Below are 25,025 nucleotides of genomic sequence, written 5' to 3'. Positions count from 1 at the left end.
ACAGTCCGAAATAGAACAAAAAAATGGCAATTTAATCTATTTCAATCAGTCTTTCAGTCACCTAAAACTAAGTTAAACCAGTACATTTCTGGCTTTCACCAGTGTGTAACTAGAGTCCATTAAGTTTATAATTTGTTTTTACATACTTTTTATACCATAAAAGTAATTAAATTCAGCATTACAAAACCATTTCTCAAAATACAAAAATTTCTAAAGAATCTTTACAATACTAAGGTAAATAACAGTTATGTGGTGGTTCAGTCAAGTTTACCATTACACTCAAGTAAAATATCTAATGTACAGATATACATGTGGGGAAAAAAAATCTCCCTAAAGCTGTTGGTAAACACCTAGTTTTCTAGTGAGTATTTAGAAAAAAACAAGATATATTGAAAAATAACAAAAAAGTAGTTTTCAGAATTGGTTACTCTATCCCAAGCTTTCCTTTGTTATTCTGCCGATTCTTAGATTTCCAGAAGGATGAGTCACATTTTTTTCGCGCTCTCCATTTATTAGGTTTAAGACAGAGAGTAAAGTAAGCAGTACATTTAAATTCATAGTCACCAATAGTGGCATAACATGTACATCCTTAATACTTTGTAAAAGTAAGTTATAAGTGCAAACAATCACAGAATACATACTTGTGTTTGGTCGAGAAAACAACGAAATTAAAAAAAAATAATGAAATCCCTAGAATTGTGACATTCTTTTTAGAGAAAAAAGAACTATGTATGTTAAATGTTTTTATCTGTATTACATGCATTTGTTATACAGTCACCAAAAACACATGGTTGTTGCAGTGCATTTGTCATTTTCTAAAATGTGATACAGGTCCTGCCTTTCTGGATGTACCTCATAATGGTGTGTGGGGGCAAAATGTTAAAAACAGTTTATGGAAGCACAGAATTTAAAAGTACAGATAAATTAAGAATCTGATTATATTTCTGACTTATAGAGCTCTTCTGTTTTCAATCTAACTACAGTGTTTCTAATCTTGAATGACAATTTATGAACTACAAAAATCAATAAAGATTCCATTCAAAAAATTGCATTTTAATGAATATCTAGGTGAACATAAGCAGAAACTGACAACAACATTGACATCGTCTTGTCTTCCTTTAAAATTGTGCATTTAATTTTATGCAGAAGCCTGAAATATGATTTGTGCTTTGCTAGGACGGAGCTAAATTTCCAAATGATGAATGTAGCTTCTGGATAAGAGTTTCACTTTGAGTAATGAAGGAAGACAACATTTAGGTAGAGGCATGCCTTTGTGTGGAACTGACTTTCTGCAAGTTGCATTCCAGGCATGTTTTTAAAGCAAAGACCAGACTGAATGCAAAGCAATTTACTATATAAAAAGTAAGCAAGCAAACACATACTTAAAGCAAACAGCAATGTGAAGCACAGATACTTTTTTCAAAAATAAATCCCTAGAAGTACCTGATCACACAATGGTAACAGCTACCCAATTTAAGAGCTGTAGTAATGAGTCAGCTCTTTAACTATCCCTGATATATAAACACAAATTTCTACCACTGCCTCGTTAGCCATGCTTAAAAGTAAAGGACTTTTTTCTGATGCACTTTTTTTTTTTTTTTTTTTTTTTACATTTCCTACCTTGGAACTGAGCATTAAAACCCTTTCTTCGGTGGTTGCTGTCAGATGTAAAATGGAGCCGTAACCAGTTCTTACTGCTGATAACAGGAGAAGGTAGATTCATACCAGTCAGCCTGGAAAAAAAAAAAAAAAAAAAAAAAGATTTGTCATGGTTGCAAAAACTCATGTTTAGACTTCCTTGAAGACATTAAAAAAAAAAAAAAAAGCCAAAATATATTGTTGTATTGTTTACAATGTATATTTGTCAACAGTGATTCACTGTCATCTAATCTCAATTATTACTAGCTTAATATCTATAAAACATGGGAGTTTGTTTCATTATAGCTAGCCATTTTGTATCTCCAAACTACTTTGATGTGAATTAAAATAGAAAAGTAATATTTTTAGTGTGTGTTTGTGCTTGTTTGTGTATGCAAACTATCAACTAATTCAGCAAACAATAATCAAATTATGACAAAACATGATCATCTGAACCCCTGCTGTGTCAGATACCTCACAGTAAACCAAATATAAGGAGTTAAGAAAGGATCAATAAGAGTTATGGGCACAAGATAATGTTAAGCTTGGATGGTAATTTATTGCTACATAAATATCCTGCCTAACTGTTTTGTGTGTATTCATGTCTACCCATACTTAATTTAAAAAAAATAAATAAATAATAATAATAATAGTAATAAATCAACATAACTAAATGTAGGGCAACTACGTTGCATTAGCTATCAGTAAAGAAGGAGTGCATACCAAAAAATTGTCTAATATAGGCAACAGGCCCTTGCACCAGATTTTGTCATAGTGTAGTCTACCATTGCACCACACCATTTGTTAATAAAAACTGGTTCAAGTATCTCAGAGCACTTTTGGGTACCTCAGAGTTCCCAAAATACTGATAGTTCATTTTCACATCTTAGTTTACTGGCTGTTTTTCGTTGTTGTTTGTTTTTGCTTGTGTTTTTTTTTGTTGTTGTTCTGTTTTGTTCTGTTTTAAATGAAATACACGTGTAATAGCATTCTATCTGGCATATCCAGAACTCCAGATTTTAAAGTACATGGAACTCTTGGCTGTAATATTAAATTCTTGTATGAACTAAATTGTACATAAATAAAAAAGTAAAAACACATCCTTCTAAAAGTGAATTCAAAGTACATCTTTCATTAGCCACATTTATAATAAACAGTTATTTTCCAGGCACACAATATACACATATTTTCAGATCTATGTGAACCCTATAATTTACAGCTAAATAGGATAATACAATGATTTGTAACTAAGTAAGATAATGGCAATATGAACATGAAACAGACAGTATTTGAAGTAACCTATTAAATAAAGTTTTAATTTAGCTGTGTGATTTCTGTGATAGTGTACTAGACAGGAATACATTTACTGGAAATGCTGCTTGTCTTTTAACTGAAGACAATGAGAGAGTGAAATATGACTTAGTGGCTAATTTAATTATAAGGATATTTTGGGAAGCAAGCTTATAAACTATGCATAACATTTTTATTTTTATTTTTTCCTGTAAAGTGTTCAAAATCTCTTCATTGCAGTAGACAAATTCAGAAATAACAATAAATTCAACAAAAAATTAGGAAAAAATTCTATAGTGTGAGGGTGGTCAAACACTTAAAGACTATAATGGTATAGAAGAAGTAATATCTAATCTGAATTACATAAATCAAGTTTTTTTCATATGTATATGAAAAATATGTTATTTAAGCATGTGCTGAAAATGTTTTCATCTCAATTACTGATGTCAGCTAGTTCCTTAGCTTCTAACTTCAGAGGGGTTAAAATTGGTTGTCACTTTGACAAGTGACAGGCTTGAATGCTGTGTGTTAAACAGTATTTGAGTCCACATGGAGTGCAGATTAAAGGAAACATAAAATTGCTGTTCATTCACTGAGTGACCTGTTAAAGAGCCAACCCACAGGAGGAAAAAAAAAAAAAAAAGTAATTTTTTTTCAAATAAATTTGTATAGCAATGCATTTATCTGAAGCTTCAGAATGAAAATTGTACAGGGAACCTCAGCCCTTTCATTTCTAAATACAAGATTTTTGCACAGTGCTCCCCAGAACAAGGCAGATATTTCAGAGGACTCCTGTGCATGCTGCTTATTGCAGCACCATAAAAACCTACTTGGCCAGGTTTGAAGTTTTACAGTTATATTAGTGTGATACTACTCCTCAGCTGATAAACACTCCATCTCACAAGAAATAATGAGAAATAATTAAACTGTGTCAGCTACTCTCCTTGTAAACCTGAAGCTAGTTTGGCTGGAATAGGATCACAAATAGCAGAGACTTTCTTACTGTTGAGCAGTGTAAGGAGTAAATAAACAACTTCATGTTTTATTATTTCACTTGATGCTTTCATTTTTATTATTATTCTGTAATTTCCTCTCAGACACTAATATACTGTTAATACACATAATGCATTCCATTTTCATATAATCTTGAAGGAGTTATGTTTTCCTTACGAGCTGTGTGCCACATACAGAAGCAGAATGTTCTTTGAAGTCTCTATTCCACTTTCACGAGATAGTGCTGGGTTTTATTACAGTGAGTACTAATGGGTTTGTCACTAAAATATTTATTTTCTTCAGCTAAAAATTCAGCTAAAAGTATTTATGAAATCATATTTAACTCAAATTCGGGTATAGCTACAGTATTTTACACTTAATTGAGAGGAAGAACAATTTCGGTTTTGGTTTGATAAGAAAAGAAACTAATTAATGGTTTTGTCTGAACAAAAAAAAAAAAAAATGAAACGTCTATTTAAAGGGTTCTTGACATTTTTTTCACTATATCCAAATGATATTTTATTCTTATCTTAGAAAACTGTTAACACTTCCCTAAAATTGAAAATGTGGGAAAGAATTAAAAAAAATAAATCTGTGGATTTGGGAGTTTATTTTGTCAACTCATTTACACTTTTCCTTCTGTCTATTTTATGTATTTTCCCCATTTTGTGTTCAGCCAAACAGCAATCTATGGTTTAATATATGCTGTTTGTTACATTGAGTCCACGTGAAGTTGTTACATTCATTAAGACCATAACTAACTTGATTGCATTATAACTTGAAGCATTGCCTGGACAACAATTCAGATATGTTTTGTGTGGAATGATTAATAAGAGAAAAGTGAGAAGTGATAACTTTGTGATAACTTCATGGATTTTTCAAAATGCATTATTATGGAGCATTTTCAAAGTCTGGTAAAATGTTATTCATTCCTTTCTTTCCCTTCTCAGGGCACTTACTAATTGTTACATTAAAAATGCTAATGACTGACCTAAATAAAACTAAATTATTATGATTTAATATAAGGTTGTTTTGTATTATATATTCCGTTAAATAAAGTTTTAAGTGACAAAGCCTTATTCAGGTTCCTTAAATAGGAAATGTTAAGCAAAAATTTGATACTTTGTCCCAGAATTGACTCAGATCAATGCCTTCCAAGAAAAAAAAAATCATGTTACCTGGGCAGAAGTTTACATACATGCTCAGAAGCCCTTTGGCCTGGTGAAATAAGAAGAAAAACATGGGCTTCATCTTATCTAATTTCAACTGTTCAGTAGTCTGAACCTGGGCTAAGCTCCCTGTACAGTCAAGGGAGAGGAACAGGTATTTTGGGAGCACACATTGCATGAAGTATTTTAGACTTCCGCACTAGTTCCACATTAGTCTCACCTTAGAAATGAGAGCTAGAATATCAATATCAACAGTTAAATATTAACAGTTAACCTCATCCAAGGCATATAAATATTATAATAATTTATATCATGTGACATGCCAAAATTCAGAATTTTATTCTCTGAAGAAAGCTGCCTCAGTCTCTCTCCAGTTATTCTAATTATTTTGTGCCCAAAATCTCCAGTCTTTTTTGCAAGATTTGTAATTTTTATTTATTTATTTTTTTTTGTAAGTGGCGTTTGGAAAGCAGTTTTATTAAGAACACCTCAGCTTATTGATTCAACAGTACTAGCAAATATTTTTCTTCATTACTGTTCTGATATTTGAATATCAATATTCCATGGCACTCTGGATACAATATGTCTCCTCTGGAATTTTATTACTGCACTCAAGCTGGTGAATAAAGGAACAATAATTCCTTACACGTCTAGGTTTTTGCTGATATATGGCTTTCATTGTCCACCTAAAGTGGAACATTAAGTTCTAGGACACAGAAATCAATTCGATTTTATTGTTCAATGCAGTGATATCCAACTAAGGCCTTAAATATTGTAAGCCACTCTACCATACCTTTGCAAGGAATTCTTATGTCCAGATTCAGGGAAGATATGTGTGGGGTCTTAAAGTTAATATGGCAGCTGTTCTGAAGGGAAATGAAAATTTAAAACAAGCTCACAATTGAACAAATAAAACTAAATTGTGCGCTTTTTTGTTGCACCTGATATACAGCAATTGAGCACTTTGTTGATAAAAATTTAGCCTTAAAAAATTATCTTGTTGATTGTAATTATTAACACGTGCAATGATAAAATTTAGTTCTCATAGCACATAGTATTCTCCTTAGGAGCATTGCAGCTACAGTGTTTTTATTGCCATTACTCATATGGGCATTTTTGTTAATATTCTGAAAACTGTATATATACATATATTTTTGTTGTTTTTGTTCATACTAATCCCTTAAAAAAATCATTATAATGAAGTCCATAAATGAGAAATTTGAGTTTCATCAATAACATTTAGAAATTACTCATTTAAAAAATAAGTTGAGAAATTATTTTTTATTTTTTAAAATTTATTTTCATTTACTATCAGTTCGTAATAAAGGATTAATATCTAACATGATAGATTGCAAAATGCAGATGTCTAAAGCAACGTTCAGTAACCATTAATCTTATGAAATATTTATTATTTGCCAATTTCATTGTCATTTTTCATACAGATACTAATCTCCCAGAATTGTTCCTTCTTAGTCACATCAGCTAAGAAAAATGCAAATGTGCAGACACATTGTTATGAAAAATGTATTTTAAATATATAAAATAATAACTAGTGCAAATGGGATTTAAATTTTTAAGTGCATTAGGGACCTATTATAATTTTTTTTTTTTTTTTTTTTTTTCTGGAAAAGGTCTATTCTCTAATTCTCTAAAGGATGTAAACTCATGACAGATAACAGGACATTCTTAACATAGGTAGTTGCAATGAAAAAGGTATCGACAGGTATATTAAGTTTGCAGTTATGCAGTCCTACAATGTCTTTTCATTTGTAGATGCAGCCGTAAGATTATCAAAGCAATCTAAAATGAATATACTAATACTATGAATTGAAAAATGTTTTAAAATTCAGTATAACTTATTTCATTTCATTACTTTAATAACAGTTTTCTTTGTTGCTGCTTTTTCTTGGATGTGGACATTTAACAACAATCTCTAAAGGAGAAATTTAAGAATAAGTTTTAGAGCTCTTCTAGATTGTGTCTTTCTGCCTTCTCTATGGAGAATGAGTTTAGGATCGATCTATCTGACATACTCTCTTCAACAGTAAAACACAAAAGAAGAAAAATCTCATTATTGGTTCTCTATGTTCTTTACAATCCTTTATTATGGCTCTCTCAGATCATAAATCAATGAAATACTGTTATCTTACAATAGAGTTAAACAATATCTGATAAAAGAACATAACTCATTGACTAACGTCTGTAGACTGGCCAGAATGGGAATAATAGATAGCATTTTAAGTTTTCCAAGGATACAACTGTATGTAATTTAACTGATTTTCTGAAAAAATGTACTTTTGCTCTGTAAAGTTTTATGAAACTACATTTCTGTTTCATAATACTACTTCATAAAACATATCTATTTAAAAAAAAAAAAAAGATTTAAATGTCTCAGATTTACGGAATTCACCAAAAGTACACAAAAGTAAACAATAATAATCAAAATAGAGGATAAAATATCCAGGATAAGGAAATTTTATAAATAATAGTCCATTTCAATGTATATTGAAACTGAGATAACTGATTAATTGGTCAGACCATCAGCTGCTACATTGTAAGAACTTCAATCTAGAATAATTTCCAGAACAACCTAGTCTTCACTTATTCTGGGGAAGATTATATACACACTAAGTGTATGTATTTATAAAATTCTACCTTCTTCAGTCATTTTGACAGCATAAGAAGAAACCCTTTCCAGTCTAAAAGGTGGCAGCAGCTTGCCTTACGCTCACAGACATTATAATGCCACAAAACCCAGCTGTGCTCAGTGATCTTCTGACATCTCTAGCTTAAATCAGGTCAGCCAGGTTTGTGCCACAAATATGTGCATGCACATCCACTTTTCTACATGAAAATTAGATTTATTGTACATAAAAATGTCATTATACCTCTTCTCCAGGAGTAACATAATCCTTTGACTAACCAGACATCATGCAAAAGCCTCACTGACAGCTGTGAACAAGCATTATCCTCAATGGGATTGGTCTACAACACAGAACACGATTAGTATCACTTGAAACATGACTCAGTAATGTAAGAAACAATCTTTTTTTAATTACATCATCACTTATTTTTTTGCTTTACACACTACCCCATCCTTCAAGGTCTTCCGAGTACTGAGACTATTTGTATTCTCCATAAATGTCTATATCCCTGCGTTTCTGCATGTATATATTCCAATCCCATACCTATTTCATTCAGCAACCCAGATCATAACTAATGTGGTTCATTCTCTCCAGAAAGCAGTGTCTCAGTTTGAATCAAGGTTGATACATATATTCCACAGTATGAATCCAATTTGTACTGAATGCAGTACCACTGATACAACAGTGTTACATGAAATTGGTTCATATTAACTAGGTCTCTTCTACCACTTCTGCATTTAAAAGTGCCTTGTAGAGAAGCCACCTTTCATGTCAAGTTGCTCTAAGGACTATCATCTGAGGAGGACTTAGACAAAACCTTCGGGAAAAAGTGTAACTGACAACCAACGAATTCAGAACTGATTGAGAGTTTTGCATTACTTATAGGAAAATATATTAATCTCAAGTTAAATCAATTATTGGTTCCCCAATTTTGATTCCCCAGGTTCACTGAAGTGTGTAAGACATTATACATGATACTTTAACGTTACATACCATGTTATCATTCATCTTTTGGGTATTAAAAATAAATACATCCAAAGTAGTTATAATTTTAATTTTGTCTGAATTTTTATGCATGTCTGCAATAATAAAAAAGTCTGAAGTAGTTTGATGATACAACGAATGCTCATATTGCCAAGGTCAAGCTATTTTTAAATCTGATTTTTCACTTCTTTACAATCATATATATCACCTCTGAAAGTGTTCTCATGTAGAACATGTAGAAGTCATTGCTAAAATGTGACAGACATAAAATCCACAAATATTTAAAAAGACCTACTGATGGTCCATCAGTAGTTTTTAACTGTAATCGTTAAATGAACCATTCAGTTCATGAATGTTTCTATGGCAAAAATACAATAGTATAAAATATACTAATAGTATAAAATTATTCTGCATTAAAAATGACTCACATCTGTAACTCCATCCTAATAGAAATACTAAATTCCTATTAGACCATTATTATAATAGTTAAGGAAATAGAGAGAACTCATTAAAACAAGAAATGATAGTGCTACTGCAAATAACAGTGTAGTTCCAGGTGCATCTTTTTGTTTAACTTGTGAATGTTAAGAAACAGCCCAGACTGACTGAAAAGGGCATTTGGAAAAAACAACAACAACAACAAAAACACACACAACTCAATTGAGTTTTTATGGACTGATAATTAACAATTTAGGATTCAATTCTGAAAATCCTTGATCAATACTGAAATCCCATTGAAGTCTACAGGACAACCACATGCAGTGGTTTTCAGCATTATCTCTATCTGGTACTGCAAGTTTCCTTTTCATAAAAAGGACTATAAAATGTTTCTGTTTGAGAACAATGAAAATAGAATATTTAACCATAATACCGTATATGTATATGTATATGTATATGTATATGTATATGTATATGTATATGTATATGTATATGTATATGTATATGTATATGTATATGTATATGTATATGTATATGTATATGTATATGTATATGTATATGTATATGTATATGTATATGTATATGTATATGTATATGTATATGTATATGTATATGTATATGTATATGTATATGTATATGTATATGTATATGTATATGTATATGTATATGTATATGTATATGTATATGTATATGTATATGTATATGTATATGTATATGTATATATTTTTTTTTTGTTCAATGTAAAATGTGATGTGGTAGCTGAGATGCTGACTCTTAACGTCTTTGAAAATTACATCATTTAGTATCTTCAAGTGTTACAGAATTTGGGCAATTACATTTCAAAATTTTAGTGTGATCAGCAAATATATAACTTGTATAAAAGATTAGCATGATGGTAGCCACGCAATGATAATATTTAAACAAGTAACAAGTCTTCTTACTCGGTATCTTCATGTGGTAACATTCAAAAACAGACAAGCAAGTGAACCCAACACGTAGGAATAGCCCTAACCACATGTCCAAACTGTGCTCTTCATATCTCTAAAAAGTAAGTTTTCCCTTGGGATGGAAGCATTGTGTAGCTCCATCACTATTTTCTCCTACTCATGTTAAGCACTGAGTTAGACAAACAACACTATATTTACTCATTTCAGTGATGGTATGCATTTCATTGATATTCTGAAGTGGTAAAATTAACCTTGCTGGGTTTTGTTGATACTTTGATTAATGTTCAAGTGTAATTTTTTTCCTGCCAATTCTAAAATTAGTCTTGATGTAGACCTAAGGCAAATGTTTAAATTCTTAGTACATCTTGTCAAGCTTGTCAAGTTGACTTCATTTTTCACACATTTTCCTTACATTGACCATATTATTTTGTTCTTACAGTTATATAATTAAGTAGAAGTCTCTAACTAGGCTATTTTAAGTGTCAAAAAGTAACTTTATTTCCATTGGAACCACATAGTTTTCCCTGAAAAACAGAGGTTGTGAGGGAAAGACGCAATTTTCTAGCGATACATGCCTGTTTTCTTTTATTTTCATTTTGTCTGTATACAGAAATTAAAGATATTAGTTAGAAGCAAACAGAAAAGCTTAATGTTCTCCCACACACACTGTTTAATAATTACCAGAAAATGGTAACTTTATAATGAAAAGAACTATGCAACCAAATCAGGAACTGACATTTAGTTAATTCAGTTTCACAAAAAAAGGTCTCATTTCCTTGAAATTATAACATCATGAAATATGATTTCCAGGTTGAATCAGCAGTATAGTGCAACAAAGAGTACCAATGACAGTTAGATATAAGATATTAACTGCATCTTATTTGGAGAAAATTTCAGCCTAACACTGGAAAACTGAAATAAGAAAAAATCATAATAATAACCTTCCCCATGCTGATTTATTATTTTTTTCTACTGTATGAAGCTGACATATTTTACTTTAAAATAGAATTACTTTATAAATTCTATTTTATAAGTAAAATAGAATTACTGTATAAAGAGAACACCAACACCTTTTGCACAGACTCTGGATTTACTGTTTAATATCTTGTTAAGCAAGAATAATATTTGTTGGTTCATCTCTCAAATGTCACGGAAGAATAAATAAGCAATAGGTCATGCTAGAATGACACATCTTAATACCAAAATCAAGAAGCCCTAAAAAAACAAACAAACAAAAAAAAAAAACAGTAAATAGCATCATAGAATATCTGACAGCAGATGAATTCTCTTATTTTAGATACACCCCCTACTAAGTTCTATGTCTGGTGTATTTCCAAATAATTAAAAAAAAAAAAAAAAGTATAGATGATTTCCAAAGAGATGTTATAGGCATTTCTGATTCAAGATATGATTAAAATAATATTAATTTCAAGTAGTCTATATGTATTGGCAGAATAAATATATTTTCAATTACGTTTCTCTTAAGTGGGGTCGGGAGAGAGAAACTTTCCTGCTAAATTGCTATCAGAGTGCAAACACATACCTGTTTATAATAATGCATATTCTGGAAGCCAGGATATTTTATTTGAATTTTGGACACAGAATTTACTCAATTTCCTTATTTCCAAGTGCTACAATTACCATTACAACTATCAGTAAGTTGTCTCAGTGTCAACTGCAACACCAATACCACCAGGACATGAATTGCTTCCATGTTGTTTTTCAGCAGTAAGCATGCATTTTATTTTATTTTATTTAACTGAATGCATTCCTGTTGTTGTTGTTTTTGTTTGTTTCTTTGTTTATTCAACCAGCCATGGTCTGTGCTAAGTGAGCATGGAATTCGATGAGCAATTTTGCCAGAATCAGACATGGTCCCAAGCTTTTTTTGGGTGGATATTTCAGGGTTCTTTGTGAAAGTAGAAACATTTTTCTTATCTTTTAACATCCACATATTTTCTGGCTAGAAACAAATTAGCAACAATAAACGTTGTGACATAGGTATTTTTCCACTGCTAAGAGGCAAAACACTTAAGCTAGTAAGATGAATAGCTTAGCTAGATAGCAACTCTGTTATTTTTAATTGCTGACATGATGAGTAATTTATTGTTCCATCAAATTTTCATATATTTTGAAGCTGCCCATACTGCTTCATGAAGATTATTGCCTACACCACAAATGCTACACCCAGCCAAGTTACTTCCTTAATATAACAAATGCAACTTACTAATTCTAAGAAAAAACAAAACAACGATTAACCTCCCCACCCCAAAATAACAACAGCAACAACAAACAATTATAAAAAATATATGTTGTAAAACAGTTAGATATGTACTCTTAAGAAAAGATTTCATAACATATAGATGGAGGGTTGCCCAATTGCTAGTGTCCTATTATAAGACAAATTTTTCCAAAGCAGTCATTCAGTTCCTGACTCCTCTGAAATTTCAATAAACTTTGATTAAGTTTACACCTATAGACTCTTAAAAGTTTCAGCGGTGTGTAAACGTACTGTATTGCACACACTGCTGCCATTGTTTCCTTTATCATTACTGAAAAGTTAGCCTAAATATTCTATTGCCCCTCATTGTCTGTTCTTCCTCTTCACAAAAAGAAAAATCTCCTGTTTTCATATCTTTAGATTCACATACTTCCTTCCTTCTTTGCAGCACATAAAATTAGTTGAATTTATGTATTAGGAGAATTTCTGTATGCTTCTCTGCTTCCTGACACACTAACATTTCATTATAATTACTAGGTTCAGATAAAACCAGGTTCAGATTCTAAATTAACCAACAGCAGTAGCCTTGAATTGTTTGCGGCTTTGCAAATAGAGCAGTTAGTTTTCAGAAAACTTCAATAAACAGGTCAGTAAAGGAGACAAGGGAATAGTGGGACAGTCCATTAAAGTTAATTAGCTTGTTAAACTAATTACTTTACATATTGGGTGTAATATTACCCTGAACTTTCTCAGTTATTTTTCATTTATTCCTTCCTTGGGAAATTTTTCCTTCACTTGTTAAAAGCTCTACCACCCACCAGCATGGAAAGAAGAAAGAACAGCTCCTAACTGCTTAACTGCTTACAAAGAAAAAATGTCTTCTGCCACCTCTTCCCCCAGCCTTCATAGACTGAAGTCACTTTTAACACACATCACTGTTACAGAATCATGGAATTGTCTAGGTTGGAAGAGATCTCAAGATAATCAAGTCCAACCTCTGACCTAACACCAACAAGTCCTCCACTAAACCATATCACTAAGTTCAAAGTTCCGCAGCACATGAGGCTGTGGTTCAGCTTAGGCCCAGAGAAATCTGCCTGTCCCATGATAAAGACTTCACAACAAAATTGCAATTTCTGTCTTTTGTGGATTGAAGATGGTATTGCTACTACAGCAGAAATTGCTATCAAATTGGAAGTGGTATATAGAATCACAGAATTCTTTAGGTTGAAAAAGACACCTGAAATCATCAAGTCCATCTCTACCACTACATACTACAAGTCTACTACATACTACAAAGTCCATCCCTAATCTATATCCCTGAATGCCACTTCCACGCATCTCTTAAATACTTCCAGGGAGAGTGACTCCACCACTTCCCTAGTGTCTTCTCTTCCCCAATGTCTAACCACTCATTCTGTTACGAAATTCTTCCTGATTATGGCTTAAACCTTCCTGAGCACAACCCGAGGCCTTTTTCTCATGTCATAATATTCTCTGTATCTGTTACAGATAGAAATGATTTGTTGAGGAGAAATGGTAAATAAAGAAGAGTTCTAACATGTTTAAGGTGACTTTTAAAAATTGTAGACAAAACCACCACCAACCAACCAACCAATCAAACATAAAAAACACCACTCAGGTCCCTGAAAGCATTGGCAAAAAATGCAGCAGGACAGGAAAGGCAAGGATGAAAACCATGTAGTTCTTTCTTTGCAGCTCTATTTGCCCTGCATGGAGGAATGCATCTTGATGTGGCTGGGACCATAACTAGGATTTCTGATAGACCTTGGGAGCTATGCCAGGAGAAGTTTTAACTGTAAGTGGGGAGAATAGATTGGAAGGTAAGGAACAGATTAAAATCCATTAGAAAATAATATAAAACCTCACAGATTTAGGTTTCCAGAACCTTACAATAGCAGACACAATGTGAAAAGCTACACAAGTGAATCAAGAAAACAACAAATAATAATTCAGAATCCTTTGGGTATAAGAACACTGATAGCCAGCATATGACAAAAAGCAATTTATAACAAAATAAACACTCATAAAATATTCAGGAACACAACATAGTTACTGCTGAAAATTGGTGACATTAATTATGACTTCGGAAACCAAAAAAGATTATTTTTTGTTGAGAGCCAATTAGCAGCTAATTGCTTTAACATAGGCGTTAACACCTGTGAATGTCATTTACATAGACATGTACAAATAGACAATTGCAATGACGAAATTAAAGAGTAATTCTAATAGTATAGGAAGCTGCAGAATATAACACTAAATTACTGGAGTTCTGTGCTGAAAACGCTACAAAACATGGCTATTTTCTACTAACAGAAAATCTTTTTAACAATTTCAGAACCACAAAAGGCCTCCAAATAGAGGGAAAATAGCAAGGAATTGTGATTCATATATCAGAAACAAACGATGTTTCATTGATGAAAAATGAACAAGAATTTGAAGATTGCTCATTAAAAATCTTCTAGCTTTACTTATCTTGAAGGAAATCTAAATGGCCACATCCATTCACCATGGATGTCAGAAATAAATTTGTCATACTTCATCAGAATTTAGTGAGATATTTCAAAATATTATACGATGACAAGAAAATAAAATCACTGAAATCTAGCATACCAAAATAAAAGCTTTCAATCCTTTTACATAACAATGACTACTGAATACAGATATATTTTCCTAGTTCTACTTGATGTCGCCTTTTTTGCACCATGGAAAATCATAGAATGTCTTGGGTTGGAAGGGACATTAAATGTAATCTAGTTCCAAACCCCCTGCCATTGGAAAGGATGTCTACCACTATACCAAAGCCCCATCCAACCTGGGCTTAAACACTTCCAGGGATGGGGCATCCACAGCTTCTCTGGGAAACATGTTCCAGTGACTCACCACATCTACAGTAAAAAATTTCTTCCCTATACAAATCTTCCTAATCCATCCCTAATCCAAATCTTGCCTCTTTGAGTTTAAAAGCATTCCCCCTTTAAAGGTATTCACTACACCCCCTGACAAAGATTCCTTCTCCTGCTTTCCTGTAGGTCCCCTTTACGTACCGGAAGGCCTGTATAAGGTCTCCCTGGAGCCTTCTCTTCTCCAGGCTGAACAAACCCAACTCCCTCAACCTTTCCTCATGGTAGAGGTGCTCCAACCTCATTACCATTCTCATGGCCCTCCTTGGGGCTTGTTCTAACACGTCCGTGTCCTTCTTTTGCTGGGGGCCCCAGGGCTGAACTCAGCACTCCAGGCAGGGGCTCTGGAGAGCAGGGAGGGAGAATCACCTCCTGGTTGAGGGAGGCCACAATTTTTAATGCTTTAGACAGATAGATACAACCCCAACCCTACTAAAATGAGATAACAACAAAATAGACTTCCAAGCTTGAAAAAAAATATTTATTTATTTATTTTTAAAAGTCTGTATTAACATTATTTTAGTAGACAAAATTATGCAAGAAATAGCTTTGTGTATCTTGACAGTGAGAAAGACTGTAAAGGGAAGTACCACAAATACACAAGAAATCATCTGCTGTTTTAACTGCCTAAACAAAATTAGGTTATCAAGAACAACATACAATTTATAAAGCAAACTATTGCTCCAACTTTAATAATTACAGTCTTAATGTCCAGGTCAAAACTGGAAATCTACTGAAAGTCAGGACAGTTTGACAGCAAAAGCTTCGTGAACGTTTTAGTTGAAAGGAATTTATAAACAGATCTAGTTATTCAGAGAAGCTTACATCTCCTAATCTCTGAAGTTATTTAGAAAAAAATGTGCAAATATCTAGAGCAGGAGTTAACCATGATTTTTAATCATTTATTCAGTATGTTTGTCAGTACATTGCGAGATGAAGCAGCCAACTTAGAGTAAGCATAACCATAGATACTGCTTTTGACTAATGGGATTTTACAGGTGTTTGGTGTGTCCTAAGTGTCATCTAAAAGCAGAGGAAAGATTTATTCTTTCCCCTTAGTTAAATTTTCAGAGCATCAGAATGTAGTGCTGAAGTAGTTTACTTTCCATTTTTGTACTAATTTCTCTTCACAGTAAAGTTTCTGCTAAAGACATTGACAGTATCCTAAATTTAAGTAAGGTATTATTACACAATACTGTCCAATTAAACTCCAGTTGCCTGGCACTGCAGTTAAAAGGTCTGCATCAATGTGCTATCCTATCACAAGAACCATCTTCACTGAACATTTACTTCTTCAGCACTGCATGGCTGTCTGATTAGCATTATTTTTTCAGTCTGACTGGCTCTTTTCTGAATAAATTATCTATAGGTCAATTAAACATAATGCAAGTTTAGCAGTTTGTCTAGCTCATTACTTGAATCTATTTATTATGGATATTTCTTCCTGGAAACAACTATATTTCAATTTTAAGTAAGATCAAGACTATTCTCTGGTAGAATATAATTTCTGTGGTTCATTAGATTAAAGCTTTTGAAAGATTACAATGCTACAAGATGTCTTATGGAGTTTAATTATCTTCTTTAAGTACATTTTACAAAACACTGCTGACACACCAGTAAAGTGTGGATTTGTTATCTTTCACAATTGTAAATTACATCCCAAAGCTGATATCAGGCTACTACTCACTTAAGTCAATTTCTGTAGTAATATTAAATTGCAGTGGTAATGAACACTCACAAAATATCATTATCAAGTTCACAAATCCTAAATGGGTGTTAATAATTCACTGAGATTTAACTTATACTGGACCATTTCCCGGGTGCTAAGGGAAATGATAAAGTGCCTTACCTATTACCAACCAACCATTTTAGATGACAAGGAAGAATGCTGAATGGTGATGTATGTGCACAGTGCTTTTCATATAAAACAGATGTAATTCTTTTTGGTGATGTATTTACTGACAGATCAATCTAAAAGAAAGTAATTCAATCAATTGGTCTTTGTGTTTTCACATGGCACAGTTTCCTCACTAACTGGAGTTAGATTTGGATATTTGCAGATTGTGCAAGAGGATTTAGTAACTCTTGAAAGATTTGTGGAGATCATAAAATTGCTTGCATTACTAAAAATCTGAAACATTGGAAGACCAGCTCCTATACCTTAAACAACAACAAGAGCAACAACAACAAAAAAACAGGTTTGAGATTTTTCAAAATGCTAATGATTAGTTTCAAAAGAACAATCCTTACTAAATAGTTCTTCAGTGTATGGCCTCACAAAGCCGTCCCTCTTTATCATTAGTGTTTTCAATAAAACAATAGAGATAAGCATAACAAACATATACCATGCAACATAAATGCATTTGATTGTGACTAATGATCACTATGGTTAGGTTTTTGCATTTTTTCCAATGAATATGGGGTCTGAATAACTAATCCTCTCTGCACACAAGTGCAGTGACGAAAGCTGATGAAGAAAAGGATGGATAGGGACAGTCTTTAAAATAGTTCTGGCCCTTCTACTATGTTATGCATCTTCTGTTCAGGAGAATCTCCTTTATCAGACACACATATGGCAATAAAAACTCCCAAACCAATAACGTATAAATAATATATGGAAAATAATTATGGAAAAAAGTTATATTAATCCTCAAAATGATAACATATTCTGCCCTTCAAATGAATTAAAATGAAAGCTGAGAGAAATCCCTCATAAGTAATTAAGTCTCTAGCTAATTATTTTTATATTATGAAGACAGAAAATTCCCTCATTCATAATTCCAGTCCTTCAGCTGAACTGAGAGAAGGAATGATAATGGCAGCTGAGGCGAGACATTTTTTTCATATATATCTGCTTATTTTTATTCCAAAGCTGCCTCAAATGACTGGGAAGCTGGTTGTCTGACTAATATTTCCTCACATGAAGTTCTTTTTCACAGTAATCTTTGAATTTATCTCTGTGCTTTCTGTTTGTTGTTTTTGTTTCCTTGTTTGTTTGTGTTTGTTTTAATAATTATTTTCATTATGGAAACTGTTTGCTTTATCTCTTAAATAATCAGAAATATATACACCATGGCATGCCAGCTAAGCTATCCACTATATTTCCATGAGCATGAGAAATTTTAGGATATAGAGATGGGGCACTAGATATGAAAAGGGTGATTGGAAACAGTGCATGATATTTAATGACATATTCATCTCACCTGACCTCTTAGACACCACACAAATTAAGACCTAAAGGACAGATGTATAGAATGAGACTTCTTTCATAGTCAAAAACTATTAAAACATGAGCATGTAAGTTTATTTTAGTGGATAACTGTAATTTTACCAACACCTATTTATTTTGAGATCCAGCTCATAAGGTAATATAAACCACCTGTAAAACTAGGAATACCAGAAGTGCAACATGTGCGTTTTTAGGATCAGCAAAGCCAGGGAAAATAGAATAGAATCCAATTAATGTAAAATTTACATAATCCTAGGCATGTCAACTGCCACAAATGCTTGTGAATTTGAGTCCCATTCTAGATTTCATTGATAATAATAAGAACTAAAACACATAGTTTATGTGGGTTCTTATGAATGCACACCTAATTTTAGGTTAATTTGCAACTTGAATCCTATTCTGTAGAACCATCATAAAGTCTAGGCAGAATTTATTCTTACTACAGATCTATATCAGGGATCATCAGGGATCAGAGCATACCAAGTCAACCACTGACAGCGTTCAGCTTCTAGGTAGCTAGTCAGTCAAACAGAAATACTCACACATTTATATTAAGATCATCTGTTATGATTTTGTCAACTCTTGCTGGCTAAGAGAATAAGAAAATTACTAACGTATCCAAAACCACCAGAGGATGCAGAAGATTTTTTTACACCTCTGCCTTTTCTTCCACGTTCACAGCAGCCTCGACAGATATTTGCCTTTGTGTTGCAAGACTAATTTGTCGTCAGGCAGGATCTAATAACAGTTGCTTTACAACATGTTCAGGAAATAGAGATTTTTTTCCTTAAAATATATATATGCTGTCCACAAATACTAAAGATGCTTCTTTCATAGAACTTTATATATCTATGTGCAAATAATTTTATATTTTTATTATTTCATTTATTTACTGTTTACAGTTTATAATATTTTTTAGAATTGATAAAAATAAATTCTGGCATCAAATGGGAGTAGTGTTTAGGATTGTATCATGCTAGCTCCAAAGTAAGTTACCTGAAACTGAATAGGACTATTGATTTTAGTATGATTACTTGTAGAAATACAAGTAACAGAAACTGCCTCCAAGTAAAAGCATTGAAGAACTAGATCACATAACCTTAAGGTTCCTGCAAGTAATTCTGAAGCCAGTATTTTCTCTTCTAAATAGAAAGAGAAGTTGGCAGAAGAAAAAATAATCTTAGCTTTCTCATCAGGACTTGACTTTGTTGTACAGCTCATTTCCCAGGCAGATGACCATGATCTAGTCTATCATTCAAATTAACATTAAAAAGAAAGAGAAACAAAAAGCAAAACAAACAAACTTCCAAAGTATGACAAAGTGGTCCGACAATGTATTTTATGTAATGAAGACACTGGTGCTTAATTCCTATTTTAAAAATGCATTAGTATGGTCTATGGTACGACCCTCTAAATCAAAAAATTAACATACTTTTTGTATGAACTTCATATTAAAATCTCATTGCTTAACACACATACCCCTTGACTTGTTGTTAAGTACAATGTCATTTCTTTACTATTTTTACTTTCTAATCTGCTTTCGCTCTAAGAATTTAATTCGTGTGGTGCATTTCAAGATACTTAATATATTTTTTACTTTGTTCAGCTCTGGGGCACCCAGCGCAAGAAGGACATGGCAGTCCTTTTCCATTTTAAGCTAGCTGCAACGCTATACAACTCCTTCATTTTAATTATTCTTTTAGGCTGGTTTGGTGCTTTTCATCTTTCTAGCCTACCCATGGGTTGCAGTTGTATTAGTGACCTGAGCTAGCAGATTTAATAGATAAGCATGACTTTATGTACTGTTTTCATTTTATTATGTATGTAATTTCATTTTGATCATAAACCCCAAGTTCTAAATGATATGATGGGAATATGTTCCAACAGTATTTCATCTTTTTCTCATGAAATTTTTGACTCAGCTTTACAACCTAATAAATAGTACAGTAAGTTTACAGTCTGCCTGTGATAAGAATAAGCCAAGTGAGCAAATTGTCTGAAACTCATATATTATTATTAGCAGGGGCAAGAGTTCCATTAAATGATTTCTATAGATAATAATATGATATAATATTTTCACAATTTCCACCTCCAGTTAAAATAATTTTATCTTGAAGAACGAATTAAAAAAAAAATGTTTATTTTCAATATTCTTGTAGTTATTGATGTTGTTGTTTGTTTTTCCATTTCAGGAAAATCAGTATTATGATTTCACTTGAGTTTCCTGTTTTGGCATGTTTATTGTAAAGCAAAATCTTCAGTAATATGAACAACAAATACATTTGTTTGAATCATCAGAATAACGATGTGCCCTTTTCAGTGAATACCTTCATTTACTCTTAGAATTATTTGAAAGTGTAAGCAGCTATCAAAAATTAAAACCACCGCATGGACTTTGAAATCATATATTTTAAGACAACAAATATTTTATTTTGATTTTTTTTCCTTTACTTTTTAAAGATCATTTTTAATATGATGATTGTGTTTATGAAGAAATCTGTTGCTGGGGAAGGTTCCCTGTATAAATAGGACATGTTCCATGACAGACAACACTGTGGATTTTCTCAAATAAGCAGTCAGAAACCTCCCACACTTTTATAAGCCTGAAACCACCTTTGATTGTGGTTTATCTGACACAAGTTTTGTAGAAAACAAACTGTGGATTTCAGTCCTTGTGCTAGATCTGATTTAGGATTTTTACTATGACCATCTGCAAGAATGAAATTGTAAACTCCTTCATAAATCCCAGTTGTCTTACATCTCGTTTTTTAAAATACTGTGATTTAATATCCGATATTTCATAGTTTCTTATACATTGTGTATGAAATCATTTCAGAAGTGCTAAACAATCATGTTCTAACACAAGAAACAATTTTCATTTCCATTTCTACATTTCTAGCAAAAACAATATTGTGTTCTTAATTTCATGCCCTTTACCCTGCTTATAAGCTTGATACAATATTCAGGTTTCCAAACTGCATAAAATGAAACACTTTGGCTATCTGACACTCACAATTTGACCTTGTTTCATCTGTACATTACAAATTTAGAATTGTAAGAGATTGAACAGAGCTGTATATGTAATTCATTGTTTGTTTCTTTCTTATTTGCCTGCCATTCATTTAAAAAGCTTTAAAAAAGGAATAAAGTGAACAAGTACTTTTGAAAGGCAGGCATTTATGGTTAACATATACAATACGTCAGAAAAATCCAAAGAATTTAGTAGCAATTTCAAAACAATTCAATTAAAAGACTAGGTTAGCACAATGAAAACTTATGTAGCCCCCTTACAAAACAACAATACAACAATGTCATATTTGTAATTTATTTCATCAGGTTATAATATTCTTCTTTCCCTGCATATACAGAATAAAATTTAATGTAAAACATTGTATTTATGGAACCTGAAATTACAATATGTTAACAAAATGGCTAAACCATTATGGTAATAGAAATTATTCCTAGAATTTGTTCTTCCCATTTGTATTAAAAATGCAGCAATATAATACATTTTCTCCTGAAAATGGTACTACAAATAATGCATTTTACTATAATGGCAAATATACTTCCCTTAGCATTACTTTGTATTAAACATCTAACCCTGGAGAAATACCTTGTCAACCACACATGAAAAATTCAAGGAATAGCTCCCTTTACAGCTAGATTGTCTCACTGAAAGGAAATGCATGCATGCTATCCACTAGCATGCATAAAAACAAAGGAAAACATAGACACTATGTTGCAACTAACAGTTGGGATGACAGAGTTCAAACCATTTTTTGTCTTCTGTTGATTTACCACTGCATCTGGATTTTTCTGATGTGTAATAAACAACTAAGTGACTAAAATATTTTTCCTAATTCATTCATGTTAATAAAGAACAGTTGAATATATCCAAATACAGTATAAACATACAAGGTAAGTTTAATTGTAATTTGTTAAATACATTTTTGCAATAACCATTTAAATGTAAAAAAGTGTAAGATTTAGTCAAGTATTTAACACTTTCCCTAGTGCTTACTGAATTAAATGTTATTCAATGAAAAGGAGACAGTAAAGAAACAAAGATTTGTATGATGCTGTTACTAGGTTTGAAAGCAGTCAAACAGAAATAAATAAGTGACAGGACAAGGGGGAATGGTTTTAAACTAAAAGAAGGAATATTTAGATTAGAGGTTAGATGGAAATTCTTCAGGCTAGGTTGGACGACACCATGTGAAAACCGATCTAGTGGGTGGCTTCCCTGCCCATGGCTGGAGGGTTGGAACTAGATGATCTTTGCGGTCCCTTCCAACCCAAGCCACTCTATGATTCTATGAAATGTCAGTGATTTGGTCTTTAGCAATGAAAAAAAAGAGAAGCGAAGACATCTGTTAAGCTTTAAATGGGTAGTTTCTGAGTGCTACAATGACTGCAATTTTATGATTAGTAGTTTTATATCTGGATATAGATTTCTCAAATTTTTAGTTTATTAGAAAAGTAAGCAGAACTGTGGTTCAGAATAGAAGCACTAAAGAAAACTGAGACTTCCAGAAAAAACAACAACAAAAAAAATTATGTCATGTCTACCTGGAGTTATCAGGTAAATGGAATTTTACTGTTTCTCATATAAGTGAGTAGTTTTAGAGGAGAAACTATCTATAATGAGTGAACAGGCCAACTGTAAGAGTCCTCAGTGTCATGTCAACAAAAATGGAAATAACTAAGAGAGATTATTAAATTACTTAAAAAGAGAAAGCTTCCTGAAGATACGTTATGAATTCATGTGACAATGAAAGACAATTCCATTTTGAGATTAGAAACACATTTCTTTATACAGTCCAGAACCGCTATTTATAAAATATATTTTGAAATTAGTAGAATGTGTTTTATATACGCGTAATTTGAATTTTCTAGATAAAAGCCTCTAGGTCTTCTCCTTACTGAAGTGAACATTGGTCTAAGTAGTTAATGTGTTACTGAGTGGAGAATGGTCTACCAGAAGAACTCAAACCCTATAATTTGCAGGCTGTTTCACTCTGCCAAAAGAAGGGGACTGTGAGTCTCATTTCCCTCTGGTAAAGAAAGAAAACTAAGTAACACACATCTTGGAAGAGTAGCCCAAATGAGGTGACAATGATAAAAAGAAAAAAAGGAGAGAAAGGGCTGAAACACTCAAAAGAGGGCTGAAAAAATCAAGTGTTTTTCATTTCTTTTCTTTTCTCCTTCCACTTAACTAGTTCTGAGTGGCTCCTGACTCAGCATGTGGCTCTTGTAGTTCCCATTTGGAGTAACTTTTCATCTCAGAAAAAGCAATCCTTCCGTAAAAGAGCACAACGTAACGTATGCTTCCTGTGTAGTAGTAGCAGACAGTTTATTAAATTAAATTTTCAGGGTCAAAGTGAGATGATCTATAGCAACCTACTGGCCAACTGACTGCAGAAATTGTACTAAGAGCTTTTTTTAACTGGTGGTTATGCTTTTGATGAAGTGAACTGAGATGGAGTCTACATTGTAATTTCAGTTTGCTGAGCAGTCCTCTAAAGAAAGAAGACATTTTCTAAAAGGCTCATGTTTGATAGAATCAAACATTAAAAATAATTTATAAAAATGTATTTAATGTAACAAATCTAGAAGGAATATTAAGTGGGAAATGCTTCAACTCTCTTTTAAGCTTTATCAATACAAATAATGATGAGATTAAAGAAGTTCAAGACCACACAACAATGTGAAAAGTGATTAAAAACATAGATACACCTAAAATCCTAAATCTACTCTGCTAGACCAGAAGTCTTCCATAGTCATTCTGTAGAAAAAAAAATAACTTCATACCTTCTCTTTCCTGCAAATGGAGCTGGAGGAGGGTGGGAAGAGAGAAGACGCACAAGCCAAGAGATTCCCAAGCACAGAGACACCCTTAGTAGCCAGGTCTTTTTACCCCAACCTTCCTTAAAAAAAAACAAATTAAATAAATACAGTGTGGGTCTAACAGTCTTTTACTGACCTCCTTTAAATAAAAGATCACATATTGGCTACAGGGTGGCTTCTGTGAGGAGAAGTCGGGGCTGCCCCCATGTCTGACACAGCTGGTTCCAGTCAGCTCCAACGGCCCCACCACAGGGCATGGCTGGGCCTGGCAGCTAAGATGGTGGCACCTTCAGGAAACGTATTAGAGAAAGAACAAAAATTGCTGCACAGCACAGTGTGAGAAGTGAGTAAAAAAGGGTGAGAAACATTTGTGGACCCTATGGGCAAAGAAGGAGAGAAAGTGCTGCAGCAGGGATTCCTCTGCAGGCTATAGAATAAAACAACAGTGGAGCAGATAGCCACAGTGATGTCCTGAAGGACTGTAGCCCATGAGAAGGACCCATGCTGGAACAAAGGAAAAGTGAGTGACGGAAGAGTTGTTATGGACTGACTGTAACCCCCCATTCCCCATCCCCACTATGCTGCTCAGGGTTGGGGATAATGTAAAAGAGTCAAATAAAGGAGTAAGGCTGAACCTGAGAATAAGTATTTGTCTTTCTTTTTCACCACCCTACTTTATTTTCCATTGGCAATAAATTAA

At 32.8% G+C, this 25,025-nt stretch overlaps 1 protein-coding gene across 1 annotated transcript in view; it reads right to left on the bottom strand.

Moving 5' to 3' along the window:
• CSMD1 (CUB and Sushi multiple domains 1) overlaps positions 1–25,025 on the bottom strand; it is a 1,186,176-nt gene that overhangs the window by 451,824 nt on the left and 709,327 nt on the right. The window contains exon 6 of the mRNA XM_084516291.1: positions 1,621–1,733. Within this exon, the coding sequence (XP_084372417.1) occupies positions 1,621–1,733 (113 nt within the window). The remainder of the gene's footprint in view (positions 1–1,620; positions 1,734–25,025) is intronic.

Source organism: Aythya ferina, assembly GCF_964211825.1.
Source record: "Aythya ferina genome assembly, chromosome: 3".
NCBI lineage: Eukaryota > Metazoa > Chordata > Aves > Anseriformes > Anatidae > Aythya > Aythya ferina.
The sequence above is the reverse complement of the archived record's forward strand: the minus strand, read 5'-3'. Positions and strand labels throughout refer to the sequence as shown.